This window comes from Erythrolamprus reginae, chromosome 1 (genome assembly GCF_031021105.1).
Source record: "Erythrolamprus reginae isolate rEryReg1 chromosome 1, rEryReg1.hap1, whole genome shotgun sequence".
Classification (NCBI taxonomy): domain Eukaryota; kingdom Metazoa; phylum Chordata; class Lepidosauria; order Squamata; family Dipsadidae; genus Erythrolamprus; species Erythrolamprus reginae.
The window spans coordinates 385,605,359-385,621,386 of NC_091950.1; the positions used below are offsets into that span (position 1 = coordinate 385,605,359).

The 16,028-nt window shown below is 38.6% G+C and overlaps 1 protein-coding gene across 5 annotated transcripts in view; it reads right to left on the reverse strand.

The window, feature by feature from the left end:
• USP34 (ubiquitin specific peptidase 34) overlaps nt 1-16,028 on the reverse strand; it is a 167,988-nt gene that overhangs the window by 24,902 nt on the left and 127,058 nt on the right. For all 5 annotated transcript variants that reach the window (XM_070734803.1, XM_070734804.1, XM_070734802.1 and 2 more), the window contains 14 exons: nt 15,854-15,918; nt 15,667-15,742; nt 15,524-15,571; nt 14,662-14,727; nt 11,386-11,466; nt 9,239-9,324; nt 8,642-8,810; nt 8,398-8,472; nt 7,816-7,967; nt 5,360-5,408; nt 5,171-5,275; nt 5,026-5,070; nt 3,278-3,382; nt 2,679-2,826 (listed from right to left, as the gene is read on the reverse strand). In XM_070734803.1, the coding sequence (XP_070590904.1) occupies nt 2,679-2,826; nt 3,278-3,382; nt 5,026-5,070; nt 5,171-5,275; nt 5,360-5,408; nt 7,816-7,967; nt 8,398-8,472; nt 8,642-8,810; nt 9,239-9,324; nt 11,386-11,466; nt 14,662-14,727; nt 15,524-15,571; nt 15,667-15,742; nt 15,854-15,918 (1,270 nt within the window). The remainder of the gene's footprint in view (nt 1-2,678; nt 2,827-3,277; nt 3,383-5,025; nt 5,071-5,170; nt 5,276-5,359; nt 5,409-7,815; nt 7,968-8,397; nt 8,473-8,641; nt 8,811-9,238; nt 9,325-11,385; nt 11,467-14,661; nt 14,728-15,523; nt 15,572-15,666; nt 15,743-15,853; nt 15,919-16,028) is intronic.

A 16,028-nucleotide genomic window follows, 5' to 3' on the forward strand; every position in this document is an offset into this window, starting at 1 on the left:
TTTTGCTTTTTGTTTAAAACCTATTTACAAAAACAAAACAAAATATTTACAACAACCATATGACACAACTTCAAAAAGAAAAATATACCATTTATTTTGGTGTATAAGACGCACCTTTTTACCTTTAAAAAGTGCTTTAAAAATGAACGGCAAGAGTTGGCTGAGGAACCCTCCTGGCAGACTGAAAAGCGGCTTCGGAGAAGGGCGGAGCCGCTCACCTGAGCCGCTTTTCAGCCTGCCGGGAGGGCTCCTCGGTCAATGCTGACTGGCAGGGGTCCCAGCTGGCAGGGACAACGCATTCCGCCTGAGTTAGCTGGTCCCGGCAGAGGCAACTGCTGAGGTGACTTTTCCCCTCGGCTGCCTTTCCATGGCGGGAGCGGTGGTGGTGGTGCTCCAGAACCTAGACAAGCCTGTCTCCCAGGACCTGCCACCGGCCATGGGGTTACTGGGGGTTATGGCTAAGGATCGCCTCCTTGCCTCTCCCCCCTCCCTTCCTGGCCCTAAGGGGACTTCATGGAAGTGGCCAGCTGCACCGTCACCTGCCTACTGTGCTTGGATCGGCTCAGAAAAGTCCCGAGAGGGAGGGACCTTAGGCCGGGGAGGGAGGGGGGAGAGGCAAGGGGGCGATCCTTAGCCAGAGCCCCCAGCAACCCCGTGGCCGGTGGCAGGTCCTGGGAGATGGGCTTGTCTAGGTTTTGGAGCACCACCACCACCGCTCCCGCCATGGAAAGGCAGCCGAGGGGAAAAGCTGTTTCAGAAGGTAACAGCCAGGCAGCGGCGCCCTGCAGAGCGCCGTTTTTGCGATGATTTTTTTTGGCTTGCACGCATTAATTGGTTTTACATTGTTTCCTATGGGAAACATTGCTTCGTCTTACGAACTTTTCACCTTATGAACCTCCTCCAGGAACCAATTAAGCTCGTAAGACAAGGCATCACTGTATTTCCATGCACTTCATTTGTGAAAATTGGAGTAGTCAAGAGAAGCGTCTTTGAAAACCTCATGGCATAGTAGTAATATTAAGGCAACCTCAGCAGGGAACTGTAATTGTAAATGATTCTATCACTAGCCATTTCTGTTACTAAAAGAACAACTAACAAAATTAATTGTCCTAGTTTGTTCGTTTGTTTTGTTTGTTTGTTTGAGTTAGGGGTTAGGAGCGCAAGAGTCTTCAAACCTGGCAAGTTTAAGGCTTGTGGACTTCATTTCCTATTTCTGAACTAGCATGACTGGTGGAGGAATTCTGGGAGTTGAAGTCCACAAGACTTGAAGCTGTCAAGTTTGAAGTTTGTAAAAAGTGTACGTGGTTTTAAAAAGTATACATGGTTGTAAAAAGTATTCTGCTACACTGGTATTTTATTAAACAATACAATACTACACCATTTGGTTCAGAATACTTTTTTCTTTGTATTCCTCATCTAAAATCTAGGTGCATCTTATACATTGGTGTGTCTTATACACCAAAAAGTACGGTAGTTATTGGCAGAGAGATCACAAAAACAAGCAATGTTGAGACTTCAGTTCCTTTCTTTCTAAATTGTTGCAGGTAATACTGAATATTGAAATCAATATTTGGAAATATTTCACTCATTTTCTTTTACATGTTGTTTATCGTAATATTAAGAAATAAATAAAATTAAAAGTCCACATTTTAGAAACATAGAAAATTGACGGCAGAAAAAGTCCTCATGGTCCATCTAGTCTGCTCTTATACTATTTTTTATCTTAGGATGGATATATGTTTATCCAAGGCATGTTTAAATTCAGTTACTGTGGATTTACCAACCACGTCTGCTGGAAGTTTGTTCCAAGCATCTACTACTCTTTCAGTAAAATAATATTTTCTCACGTTGCTTTTGATCTTTCCCCCAACTAACCTCAGATTGTGCCTCCTTGTTCTTGTGTGCACTTTCCTATTAAAAACACTTCCCTCCTGAACCTTTTTTTAACCCTTTAACATATTTAAATGTTTCGATCATGTCCCCCCTTTCCCTTCTATCCTCCAGACTATACAGATTGAGTTCATTAAGTCTTTCCTGATAAGTTTTATGCTTAAGACCTTCCACCATTCTTGTAGCCCGTCTTTGGACCCATTTAATTTTATCAATATCTTTTTGTAGGTGAGGTCTCCAGAACTGAACACAGTATTCCAACTGTGGTCTCACCAGCGCTCTATACAGTGGGATCACAATCTCCCTCTTCCTGCTGGTTATACCTCTAGCTATGCAGCCAAGCATTCTACTTGCTTTCCCTACCGTTCACCCATTTTGAGACTGTCAGAAATCCCCAAATCCTTCTCTTCTGAAGTTTTTGCTAACACAGAACTGCCAATACAATACTCAGATTGAGCATTCCTTTTGCCCAAGTACATTATTTTACATTTGGAAAAATTAAACTGCAGTTTCCATTGCTTTGTGCACTTATCTAGTAAAGCTAAATTGTTTGCCATATTACAGACGCCTCCAGGAATATCAACCCTATTGCACACTTTAGAGTCATCAGCAAATAGGCAAACCTTCCCTACCAAACCTTCCCCTATGTCACTCACAAAGATATTAAAAATAGGACCCAGAACAGACCCTTGTGGCACACCACTCATAAATAATGAACTTTCACATGTAAACGATGAACTTATTTATCAGAAAGTAAGAAGCCAATTATTTTCTGCTTAGCAACTTACAGGTTCTCACTCTAGGATAGTTATGAGCCAAAAGAAAGCGTTCTACCCAGTTCTCCATATTCTGCAGGACCCAACTGTGGGCAAGCTTATTTCGTGGTGTCTGCACTGCTAGCCAATCCAGACACTGAGATGGGTTGTATTCAATCACCTACAAATATTGGGAAAATGGACAAACATCATGAAACATAAAACAAAAACAAGACTAGTGGATAGCACTCTACATATCAACAGCTCAGCTAATAAGCAGGCAGGCTGAATCTTTTACTACAGGTATCCCCAACACTCAAGTCTATGGACTGGTAGGGAATTGGGCTATAAAGCTGTTGGCAAATGTGCACAATACTACCCCTCTGCCACTGGTCCATGGAACCAGAAAGGTTGGGGAGTGCTGTTTTACTAGTTTTATTTACTAACTGTGGCAAAAAGGCTGCCAAAGTTATTATATTCTCTGTCAGACAATAACTCTTATTTCCACAGTCCAGGAGTGTAAAAATGAAGTCTAATAAGTTTTACAGCATAGATATTATACTGATTATTTTCTTTAAATATTATAGAGATATGACAAATGTTTGAGTGTATTTAATATAGACATTCTTTACCTCCCATATTCTTTGGAGAATATATGATGCAAATGGGGGCATTCCTGGAGGTCCACCAGAAAATTCCATAAGCATAGTTAACAATTTGAAAAAAGGATTGGCTGCCTAAAGTTCAAAACAAGAAAAAAACATATATATATAGATTTTTTAAAATATTCCAAGTCATAACTGATTTTACTCAATGATTTATTTATACCCATTTAAACACAAATTCTAAATACATATATATACCAATCCCCTGTTTGTGATTTTTAATCTTTTCAGTTGATGTTATGTCTGTGTATACTGAAGATAATCATAGGCAACAGATAATTTTGAATTGGCATTCTAATGAAAAAGCCAAAAAGTGTCTATAAGGAAAGGAAGATCAGAACAGAGTCTGGTAGATCCTAAAGACTGAATCAACTTCAAGGCAACCATTTCTTATACAGAAGAAGGCATATTCAATAGCTGCTCACACCCGGATTCTATTTCAGAATAAATAGAATGGTGGAATTATCCATGCAACATCTTGTAGTATTATTAATGTGCTACATTTACATCCCATTTTTCTCCATTAGTTCAATGCAGCATATATAGATTTCCTTTCATTCATCCCTCAATCATCCTGAGATAAATTGATGCAACAGAAAGTTTGAGCCAAGTTATCAAGTGATTTTTTAAAAAAAATATTTTTTAAATTTTTTCACCAACTTTACATGTACCATAATATCAAAACATACATAATTATACATTTATGTCCAAAATGCCATAAATATCCTAAATTTGTACCTTTTGTAATTTTATCTCCTATCTATTTTTCTTTTATATTTCATACTACTCCTGTCCCTCTATCTCCCATTCTTCCTTCTATCTTCTTTCTCCCTCTCTCCCTCTTTCTGACTTCCCTTCTTCCTCTCTCCCCTTCCTTTCTAATTCTTCTTCTTCTTCCCTCTTATCTTTCCTAGAGTACTTCTAATCATAATCCATTTTATAGTTAACAGACGAGGAATTCAAAACCCTGACTTCATTCCAACCAATGCTACTCTTAAACTTACTGTATTTTTCTGAGTATAAGATGTACCTTTTTACCCCCAAAGAGGGTGAAAACTTGGGTGCATCTATCCAGCCGCACCTACTCTTAGGTCTTTGCCTGCCAATAATTTACCTTCTTGTAGCAAACAGCAGCAGAGCCTGATTAGCACAAGCCACTGATTATCTGCCTCCTGACACTCAGCTGATTGATTGAAGTTACCAGATACAGGGAGGCAAATTGTTGCAGGGAGAGGCAAAGGCTGAAACTAGCTGTTTGTTTTTTTGCTGCAAGGAGGTAAATCAATAATTATAAATGTCTGTATAATGATTATTATTATTTACTTTTTAAAAGACTGCTTTATTATAGTTGTAGGCAATTAAACAAAATGAAGTAGCTTTTTAAAATAAACACTGGATCTGAAGAGGCCCAGTGCTATTGTATTAAGTATTAGTATTAAGGTAAGGCAGCTTTCTATTTGGCCAGAGCCATAGATTGAATTAATTGTGTGGCACCAAGGCATAATGCTTATCTGATTTTAGTGTAAAGGCATCAGCTATGTGTATTGTGCCAGAGGAAAGTACAGGATTAGCACAATGGGGGCATAAAATAATGCAGGATCATATTTCACTACAGGATTACTATACTGGGGACAAATAACAACTTTAAGAATGTTGAATGTGACAATCTAACAATGTAATATATGGTAGTAAAATTCTGTACTTTTAGACCATACCTCAGGAGTCAACTTGGCTATAGATGTGAAAAGCATGGATACGATCTGTAAGAGAGGAAGAAATCCTTTGTTACATGCAATTCTAATGAAAGTATTTCAGTAATGCTCTCAGAGTAGATATAACTAATAACAGCTAGTAACTTACATGTTCTGCAAGTCTGTTGTTATATCGACAAAGACTGAAAATAAGATTGCAGGTCTGCCTAATATTGATTCCATCGCGAATATGTTGGAATAAGAAAGGAAAACCCTAAAACAAATTTAATGTGTTACTGTAGCAGATATTTTAAAAGAACATGTTTTAAAATTCTTGTTTTCCATGTCAAGTTATTACCTTGCCTCCAGTTAATGCTGCCATATCATTTTGGGATAAAGTCAAATGCCTAAAACACATAAAGATTATTTCATTAATCAACCAATTAGTAAAAACAAATTTGCTTTCTTAATTTTCTTGGAATAATCCATGTAAAACTACACGTTTAGGAAATCAGGCAGCTAATAAATGCCTAGGAAGCTCAAGCAAGACAAAAAACAAAAAAGAGGATTTTTCTTTTCACAGTTTGGGGGGGGGGGATCAACGTGAATTGATTTTAATGGCAAAAATATTGCAAAATGTGGGTTACAATCAAACAACTGTTTTTGCTCTTTGAATGTTTTATATATGGCTGACAACTTCAATTTAGAACCTTGACTGATGAATGATTAGCAGTTCTGCTAGTTCAGATAAGATTGATATACCGTATTTTTCGCTCTATAAGACGCACCTGCTGATAAGACGCACCTAGTTTTTAGAGGAGGAAAATAAAAAAAAAATTTTTGAGCCAAAAAGTAGGCTAAAATATTTATTACAATAACACTGCCCTAGGGGAATTGGGAAAATATACAAACAAGCCCCCCTCTCTCTTTCTTTCTATCTCTCCCTCTTTCTCTCTACCTTTCTCTTTCTCTCTCTCCCTTTCTCTGTCCCTCTCTTTCTTTCTCTCTGTCCCTCTCTTTCCTTCTCTCTGTCCCTCTCTTTCTTTCTCTCTGTCCCTCTTTCTTTCTCTCTGTCCCTCTCTTTCTTTCTCTCTGTCTCTCTTTCTTTCTCTCTCTTATCTCTCCTTCTCTCACTCACTCTCTTTGTATCTCTCTCTTTCTCTCTCTCCTTCTCTATCTCTCCCTCTTTCTCTCTCCCCCTTTCTATCTCTCCTCTCCCTTTCTCTGTCCCTCTATTTCTTTCTCTCTGTTCTTCTCTTTCTTTCTCTCTGTCCCTCTTTCTTTCTCTCTGTCCCTCTCTTTCTTTCTCTCTGTCCCTCTTTCTCTCTCTCTCTTCTCTCTCCTTCTCTCACTCACTCTCTTTGTATCTCTCTCTTTCTCTCTCTCCTTCTCTATCTCTCTCCCCCTTTCTATCTCTCCTCTTCCTTTCTCTCTCTTTCTCTCTCCCTTATTTTTTCTGTTTTTCTGCTGTGGGCGGTTTAGGGCCCCTCAAACCCCGACGACCTCGCCCCCGGATCCTGGCCGGGACAGGGCAGCTTCCTCTGACAGGCGCCGCGCGGGGCCGAGGGGGCTCAGCAGGAGGCACAGCGGCGGGCGGAGAGAGGGAGGGGGGAGCAGCGGCGTCCCTCCTGGCCTTGGCGGGCCGCCCGATCCTCCCCACCTCCTGCAAACGCGGCGGGCAGCAGGGGGAGAGCGAGGAGCCGGCTCCGGCGGGCGCGGGGCTTGGCTGGCTGGCTGGCGGGGGGAGCGCAGCTGGTGGTGCGAAGGGAGATCCCCCTCCGGGAGGGAGGGGGCCAGGCAGCAGCTAGCCAGCCGAGTTCGCAGCCAAACTTTGCACAGGCGGCGGCCGGCTGCGAGCGACTGGCTGGGTTTTGTGTCTTCGAGACCTCCCCGCCTCCTGAAGCGATTCCCGTAGCCTTCCCAAAGGCTCGGAGCCGCCAACGCTCCTCCGGTGCCGCTCCGCCTCCTAAACCTGCGGGGTGGAGGTGTCCCCCGGCCCAGCACTTCCGGAGGACGAAAGGCGCGGCTCTCTTCGGGGTTGGGAAGAGGAGAGGCGGCGACAGAGGCGGCGGTCTCCAGATGAGTATATCGCCGCCCCCCCCTCTGCTCCAGCGCCTCCCCCCCCTCCCTGCCTGCATCTTCGCTCCATAAGACGTGGCTGATTTTTCATCCTACTTTGGGAGGAAAAAAACTGCGTCTTATGGAGCGAAAAATACGGTAAATAAGGAAGGATAATATATAGTAAACCATTATGTCTATTTTGTATAACTCAGAACTTTTTTTCAGAGAAAGAAATTGCCCTAAAGTCAATTTGGATTGTTGAAGTGGAATATTTTAGAAGTTATACTAAAGTCTTCTATGTAGTTCTAACATTTTTTTGTGCTGTTTCTGCAAAAAACGCAAATATAGTCTTGAGCTGAACCAACCATCAAATTTTACACCAAAATACTATGAAAAATGTGCCCACCTGCTTAACAACAGATGGGTTTATCTATGAGTGTATAAAGGATATATAGGTACTTGTAAAAAGTATTGACATATGTTTTCATTAATAAGCTGAACCCAATTTCTGGATATATCTTGACATCTGAAATTATATGTAAAATATTAAGCCAAACACATAAAGAGCCCGACTGTGAGTTTTCTAGACTGGCTTATGCTGTCAAATAATATAAAAAGTGTTAAAAGACAGTACAGGTTTTCTTGTTCCTCTTACTCTTTATTACTTTGAGTTAGCTTTTAATAAAATCCATTAAAAAGAGATGAGGAAATACAATACATAAATAATCTAATCTATGTAAATATACTCCTTACCTCTCTGATCGAGACTGTTCTACCAGAAGAGCTATCAGAGCAATCATCTTTTCAAGTGCAGCAGGCCTATATTTTTCTTCTGCTAAAGAAAGAATGTCTTCCTCCTCCTCCTCCTCTTCTCCTTCCTCTTCTGATAGTACCTCAACTTGGGGCTGACAAAAAAAAGAGCAAATTATCACCATCATCTCTCATACTACAAATCTCTGCAAAAGGACTTATTTTATTTTACTAAAGTAGCAAGGATACATAACATTACTCTTCTTCTGTCTCTCCCCACCTACCTACCTCTTTCTCTCTCTCTTTAGGAGTGTTTAACCATGCTAAACTATAGAACTGCAATAAATTATCTCAAATCTAGATTCATAATTAAAATGTAGAATAAGGATCTACTATGGATAATACTAAAGAGATAATCTATTTGAAAAAACTTAAAAATGGAGTGGAGATCATGATAAATTTGTTAAACACACATTTTTGCAGAGTAAAGGTGAGAGTAGTCATGAAATATTTCCTTGAAAGATTGGGTCTTATCCACTAAGGAGCAAATAAGAATTAGGTTATAAAAGATTACTCCAGACTTACATTTTCAGGACCTTTAGTTCCCATATAGAAATGAACCATTGTTGAAATTGCTTGTAGAGAAAGCAAAAACTGGCTCTGGAAATAAATTGAATATAAAATATAACAACTGTTTATATTCTGCCTTCCTCTCTAAATTGATTTTTGTAATAAACATAGAAATGCAAAGATTAATTAACAAATCTGTTAACGGCACTCAAACTTTGTAATGATAATATAATAGCAGAATTCATGTAAAATCACTCACCTCCTCTTCTCCCATTTTGGCAAATTCATAAAGAAAGGCAAAGTATTCTGTGAGGTGTTTACTATGAGGTTTAACACCATGTTCCATAATTGACAACAGCGTCTTCACAAAACGTGTCACACACGAGCGACTACCAATATCTTCCACAGGACCATCCATGTCATCTGAACTGAAAATACATTGAATTGTTCATCAGTGTATATTGAAGTCACTGGAGACAAAATGAACCAAAATCAATCTGAAAAGTTGTTCCAACATCCATTATGCAAAATGCATTATATTTAGGATAGCATCTGAAATGGTCAACAGTGCTTACTTTACTATACAGTACATGCTATAGTTATACCAGCATGAATAAATTCTTCTTAGTTACATGAACTGAACACTATAGTAACATTGAAAAGGCATGCCATAATCCTCCAAGAGAAATTCTTAATAATTTACTGTACTGCCATTTATTTTCTGATCACAGTGTTATCTGATATAAATGTCCAATGTAAATGTTCTCCAATATAATTGTATAATACTGACATATGATAAAATTAGTGTTACAAAATAAATATTTGAAATACATATAATTGTTTTAAGAAAATATACCAGTCTTCTAGTCCTGGCTGTAGGTAGAAATGAGAATGGGCTTGCCTTAGCCGCTGAATCACATGAATGCACAAACGCTGAAACATCTGTAAAGTCATAAGCTTTAAGGTTACTTTGGGGGTCACAGAAATATTTGCTTTCACAAAGCTTTAGTGATCATGGATTATTTGGTTGAAATATCTTTGAATTAGTGATATTTTGCCCTCATATTACATAATTAATACTATTTTATATAAACTATATCTTACATCTTTAATTATAGAAACTTAAATATTAGAAAAGACTTTCAATATACACTTGTTCAGTCTCTTGCTCAATTCATGAATTTATTACTGTAGCATTCTTGACAAACAGCCATGCAGTCTCATTTTAACGTAGTCAGTTTCCTGTAGAACAGCTCAGAATATTTCTCCTGATGGCCAAACATAATTTATTTCTATTTAATTTAAACACATTGGTTTTTATATTGTCTTCAGAAATAACTCTGAAAAATATCACATTGCCTTCTTTGTGATTGTTTTTCAGATATTTGAAGACACCTATCCTGTGTTCTTGCAGACTTACACAAACCCAACACAGCCAACCATTTCTTGTTTTTTAAGCCCCTTATCATGACTGCTGTCTTTTATATACATTCCAATTTTTCAATATTCTTTATAAAAGAATATGTCCAAGACAAAATAGAGAAGAATTACGACTTCCTTTGGTCTTGGCACTGTACTTCAATTCGTGCAGCCCAAGACTATACAGTGATACCTCGTCTTACGAACCCCTCATCATATGAACTTTTCGAGATACGAACCCGGGGTTTAAGATTTTTTTGCCTCTACTTCCAAACTATTTTCACTTTACAAACCCGCAGCCACTGCTGGGATGCCCCGCCTCCAGACTTCCGTTGCCAGCCGAAGTGCCTGTTTTTGCGCTGGTGGGATTCCCCTGTAGCATCGCAAAATCCAGAGGTGGAGGGGAGCCTCAGGGGAATCCCACCAGCACGAAAACGGGCGCTTCGGCTGGCAAAAGGGGTGAATTTGGGGCTGGTAAGCATTAATCGCTTTTCCATTGATTCTTATGGGAAACATAGTTTTGTCTTACAAGCTTTTCACCTTACGAACCTCGTCCTGGAACCAATTAAGTTCATAAGACAAGGTATCACTGTATTTGCCTTTTTCTTTTTGGCAGAACCAGCACAAAAAACAGTTAGAACTACATAGAAGACATTAGTATAACTTCTAAGGTATTCCACTTGCAATGATCCAAATTGAGGCAGTATTTCCATACACAAAATTGCCTTTGGCCTCATATTTAAGGGAGCAGCTCCACTGCACAAGTCAAAAAGAGGGTTGTGAAAATATTTACAGACCCCTCACATCTTGGACACAAACTGTTTCAACTCTTACCCTCAAAAGGACGCTATAAAGCACTGCACACCAGAACAAATAGACACATGAATAGTCCCGTCCCCCCGAACGCTATCATTCTACTAAACAAATCATTCCCTCAACTCTGTCAAACTATTTATTAAGTCTGCACTACTATTAATCTTCTCATCGTTCCCATCACCCATCTCCTCCCACTAATGACTGTATGACTGTAACTTTGGTGCTTGTATCTTTACGATTTATAATGACTGGTTCCTAATATGATTTGATTGCACGTATATTGATTCTTGATGAACATATCTTTCTTTTATGTACACTGAGAGCATGTGCACCACTTGGCCAATAAAAAATTCTATTCTATTCTATTCTATTCTCTGGTTGAATGACAAAACACTACAGGAAAAGAAGTTCAGGTTTTTAAATTAAATTAAACATAAGCTTTTTGTAATGTGTAATAGGGCCTCTTATTCAAATAAAAATGCACGTAAAAAAATTGAAAATCTATTTTGGTATGCAGACAGAATTTCAAGGTCCACTTGTACACTTAGACTTTGTTATATTGAGTATCAGAAATCCTTCTAAAAACTGTCATAATGTTTGTCAGCTGAAGACCTCAAAGAATGTGAACTACACCTCAAATATATGTAATAATATCCAGGACAATTCAACCTAACATATTGGGTTGGATGGTTAAAATTCATACTGTGAATTTAAGAAACTAATCCTACGCAATAACATTTCAAATGACACATATTATGCTTTACTTACCTGTCTTACAATCTGATTTGGACATTTAATTAAAATCTGCATAGGCCACCAGTCATCATCAGCCATACGATCAAGAAACCACTGGGAAAAAAATGTACCATATTCCTTAACAACGAAAGCATTTTCTATTCTACTATACATTCATAGCATACATTATTATCAATGCTTAAAACAACTTAAGTAGAACTCCAAAAGTATTCCAGTGAATGCCACCTACAATGCATTCAGACCCGTTTCGCTTTTGTCAAGTTTGTTATGCTGCAGCCTGATTCTACAGTTGTTCAAATTTATTTTTTCTCATTAATCTACACTCAGTACCTAATAGTAACAAACTGAAAACAGATGTTTAGAAATGTCTGTAAATTTATATTAAAAAGAAAAAAATGAAATATCACATACTAAGACCCTTTGCAACAACATTTGAAATTTAGCTCTCGTGCCTCCTATTTCTCTTGATATTCACTGACATTTTTCTACACCTTAATTGGAGTTGACCTGTGATCAATTAAACCAAGGTACGCCTGTATTATTCCATCTTTACGCAAGCTGCATTGGTTGCCAGTCGGTCTTCGAACACAATTCAAGGTATTGGTTATTACCTTTAAGGCCCTAAATGGCTCAAGAACACGCTATTTATGGGACCTCTGTCCTCATACCTCACAGCGGCCAGTAAGGGCCCACAGAGTCGGCCTTCTTCAGGTCCCGTCCGGTTGGCGGGACCTCGGGGAAGAGCCTTCTCTGTGGTAGTTCTGATCCTGTGGAATCAACTTCCCCCAGAGATTCGCATTATCTCCTCCCTATCGGTCTTCCGGAAAGCTGTTAAGACCTGGCTTTTCTGGCAGGCCTGGAATTAGAATTGAATTTTAGTACATGTGGTTTTTTTATACAGCAGTTTTTGTACTGTAGATTTTATTGATGGTTTTTTAATTGCTCTTTTTATCAGTATTATATTTATATATTTATATTTATTATATTTATAGCTGTTGTTCGTTTCGGAGTGAGCACTATATAAATGCAACAAACAAACAAATTGTTTGGGCACACACCACATATTGCAGCAGAGCAAATGCCATGAGGTCAAAGGTTTCTGCATGCCTGCAGAATTCAGAGATAGGATTATTTCAAAGCACAGATCTGGGAAAGGCTACAATAAAAATTTTGCTGCACTGAAGGTTCCTAAGAGCACAATGGCCTCCATAATTCTCAAATGGAAGAAATCTGGCATAACCTGGACTCTTCCAAGAGCTGATTGCCCAGTCAACTGAGCATTCAGGGAAGAAGGGCCTTAGTAAGAGCGATAACCAAGAACCTGATGGTCACTTTGACTGAGCTCCAAAGATTCTGTGTGGAGATGGGACAGAATTCCAAACGGACAATCATCACTGCAGCCCTCCACTGACTGGGCTTTATGGCAGAGTGGTTAGACAGAAGCTTCTCATTAGTGTAAAATACATGAAAGCTGATACGAGTTAAAAAAAAACAACTCAGCCTCAGTCTGTGAGGACTAAGTCTCTGGTTTGATGAAACAAGATTCAACTGTTTGGCCTCAATTCTAAGTGTTATGTCTGGAGGAAATCAGGCACAATTCATCACCAGTCATAATATACTCCCAGCAGTGAAGCATGGTGATGGCAGGATCATGCTGTGGGGGTATTTTTTTCAGCAGCACAGACTGGTCAGGATTGAAGGAAAGCTGAGTGTAGCAAAGTACAGGAATATCCTCAATGAAAACCTGTTCCACAGTATTCAGGACCTCAGACTGGGTCAAAGATTCACTTTCCAAACATGACAATGATCCTAAGCACACAGCCAAGACAACACAGAAGTAGCTCTGTTAATATCCTAGAGTGACCCAGCCGGAGCCCTGACTAGTACATCTCTGGAGAGACCTGAAAGTAGCTGTTCTTCGACTGTCACCATCTAATCTGACTGAGCTTCAGGGGATTTAAAAGGAAGAATGGCAGAAAATCCCCCAATCCAGGTGTGCAAAGCTTGTAAAGTCATACCGAAAAAGACTCAAGCAATTGCTGCCAAAAGTACTTCAACAAAGTATTGAGCAAAGGGTCTGAATATTTATGACAATGCAATACTTCAGTTTTTTTCTTTTTAATAAATTTATAGACATTTCTAAAAATTCAGTCTTCATTTTGTCATTAGTATAGGTTAATGAGAAAAAATGAATTTCAACAACTTTAGAATGAGGCTGCAGCATAACAAAATGGAAAAAAGTGAAGGGGATCTGAATACTTTCTGAATGCACTGTAAATAACATTATTCAAGGATACTAACAATGGGAAACTTGAGTTTGACACCCTTGTTATAGTTGGCTACTTTACTTATGAATTAACAAAAAAGAAATCCCTTCTTTTTAGGCAATCATGTATTAGAAAGCATTTGTTCCACAACAAAGATAAAAAAGGCAAATTTTATGGGGCTCTCAAATTGTGAACAAACCAACTGTACTAATTTAGGAGACCAAGATCTTTCTGCATTCACCATGTTCACTATGTTTAATCCAAAAAACCCTAAGCATTTTCTATTAAAATAACTGATCAAAATGTATTTATTTATATCTTTTTTTAAAATCACCCATCTCTCTCAGAGTAATCTAGGCCAGTGATGGTGAACCGGTAGCACACAGAGCCATATCTGCTGGCACGCAAGCTGTTCCCCTTGCTCAGCTCCAATGTGCATGTGTGCCGGCCAGCTGATTTTTGGCTTGCACAGAGGCTCTGGGAGGGCATTTTTGATTTCCAGAGAGCCTCTGGGGCCTGGGGGACAGCATTTTTACCCACCACTGGCTCCAGGGAAGCCTTTGGAGCCTGGGGAGGGTGAAACATGAGCCTACTGGGCCCACCAGATGTTGGGAAATAGGCAATTTCTGGGCCTCTGAAGGGCTGGGGGAAGGCTGTTTTCACACACACACACAGAGGCATTGAATTATGGGTGTGGGCACTCACACATGCACGATAGCACATGCCCACGCTCTTTCAGCACCTGAGGAAAAAGGTTTGCTATCACTGATCTAGGCAGTATACAAACACATAATTATAAGTACATTAAATACAAAATGAAAACAAAGCTTCTAGTTAATTTAATTAGATTTGTAGCTAAAGCTGGAATGGTTTCATGAAACACTTCTTTCTTATTTTATACAGCGTAATGTCTTTAGCACATTGCCAAATCCATAAATTTATCTTTCTTAAGTTACCAAACACAAAAAGGATAGGTTTTACTAACTTGCATATTTTTCTGAATTCTTCATTTCTGTCTTACCTCACAAGCAGCTTGGCTGTTGTTAAATTGCTTAGTTAACAGTTCAATCCACTGAAGCATTGTGGGCTAAAGGAAGTAAACATTCAAACTGAAGCACATTTTTTTTCTTCAGTTACATAACATTAAAAACAATAAGTATGATGCAGTGATGGTTCAGCATTACCCTCCCACTTTCCCAGACCCACAAAATGGATAGTGATTTGGTTTTGAAGTTTCATAAAACACTTTTGTCTTACATAGTCAACTCATCTGGTTTAAAGATGACATATAATACTGTATCATTTATTTATACAATAAAATAAGAATAAGATTTTATGTTATATAATGTTAACGTTAAGATATCCTATCCTAAGAAAATCAAATGTGTTCATACAGTTAGTCCTTGTTCAGCAACCACAATTGGGAGTGGAGGCTCAATTGCTGGGGGCCTCTCAGAATTTGTTATCAAATGGGCAATTATATAAATGTTTTCAATAAATAACTGAATGACTAAATATCTATCACTTAATTGCAACAGGGTTGCTGTAAGTAAACAGCTGGCATCAATGCATTCTTGTCAATATGTATTCCCCATTGTATGCCTGGTTGCTGTCTTGTAATTCCTTCATCTCCAATCACTCCAGTCTGCGATGGGGAGTGGGGAATAAGTAAGGCATTGGACAATACATACTATCTATCTGACTGGCCAGGTAGTTCTTGGGTTAAAATGGAAATTGGGACCAGAATTTCTATTTCTAGTTTGAAACGAACTGAAATTTCATTATAAGTTTGGCTTCATTTTTCAGTGAGTGAAGCAAAGAATTATTGTTTATGTTAATCAATGTTAGAAATATACACTGTTATAGGAAATCTAGGCACATACCTTTTCTTTTGAGTGGATAAATGTTTCAAGGACAAAAGAAGTGCTTAACTGTAAGACAATAAGTGAGTGTCACAGACTAACCTGAACAAGTGCTAAAACATTTCTTTTTAAAAAATAAATAAGCTGACAATAAGAGACTCTACCTTGGCTGTCATCAGAGAAACTGCTTTTGGATCTGGTAATGTGCTGGGGATGCTACTACATAACTGCCACATAAATCTAGGACAAATACATGCACAAATACTTGTTTTAAACAGACTTTTTAAAACATGGATTTAAAAGCCTGGAGTTTATTTATTAAAAGAATATATAAATTGATGCAAACCTTACCCAAAATATGTATGCTCAAAAATATTCTTATCCTGAAGGAACTGCATGTTATCATGCCATATCCACTGAAGAGAAAAATGGAAAAAAACAACAACCCAGGTAAAGCTATTTATTCAGAGATGAATGAAAAATAGATTATTGGCTAATATAAGTTTTTCTAGACCTCTATAAATTG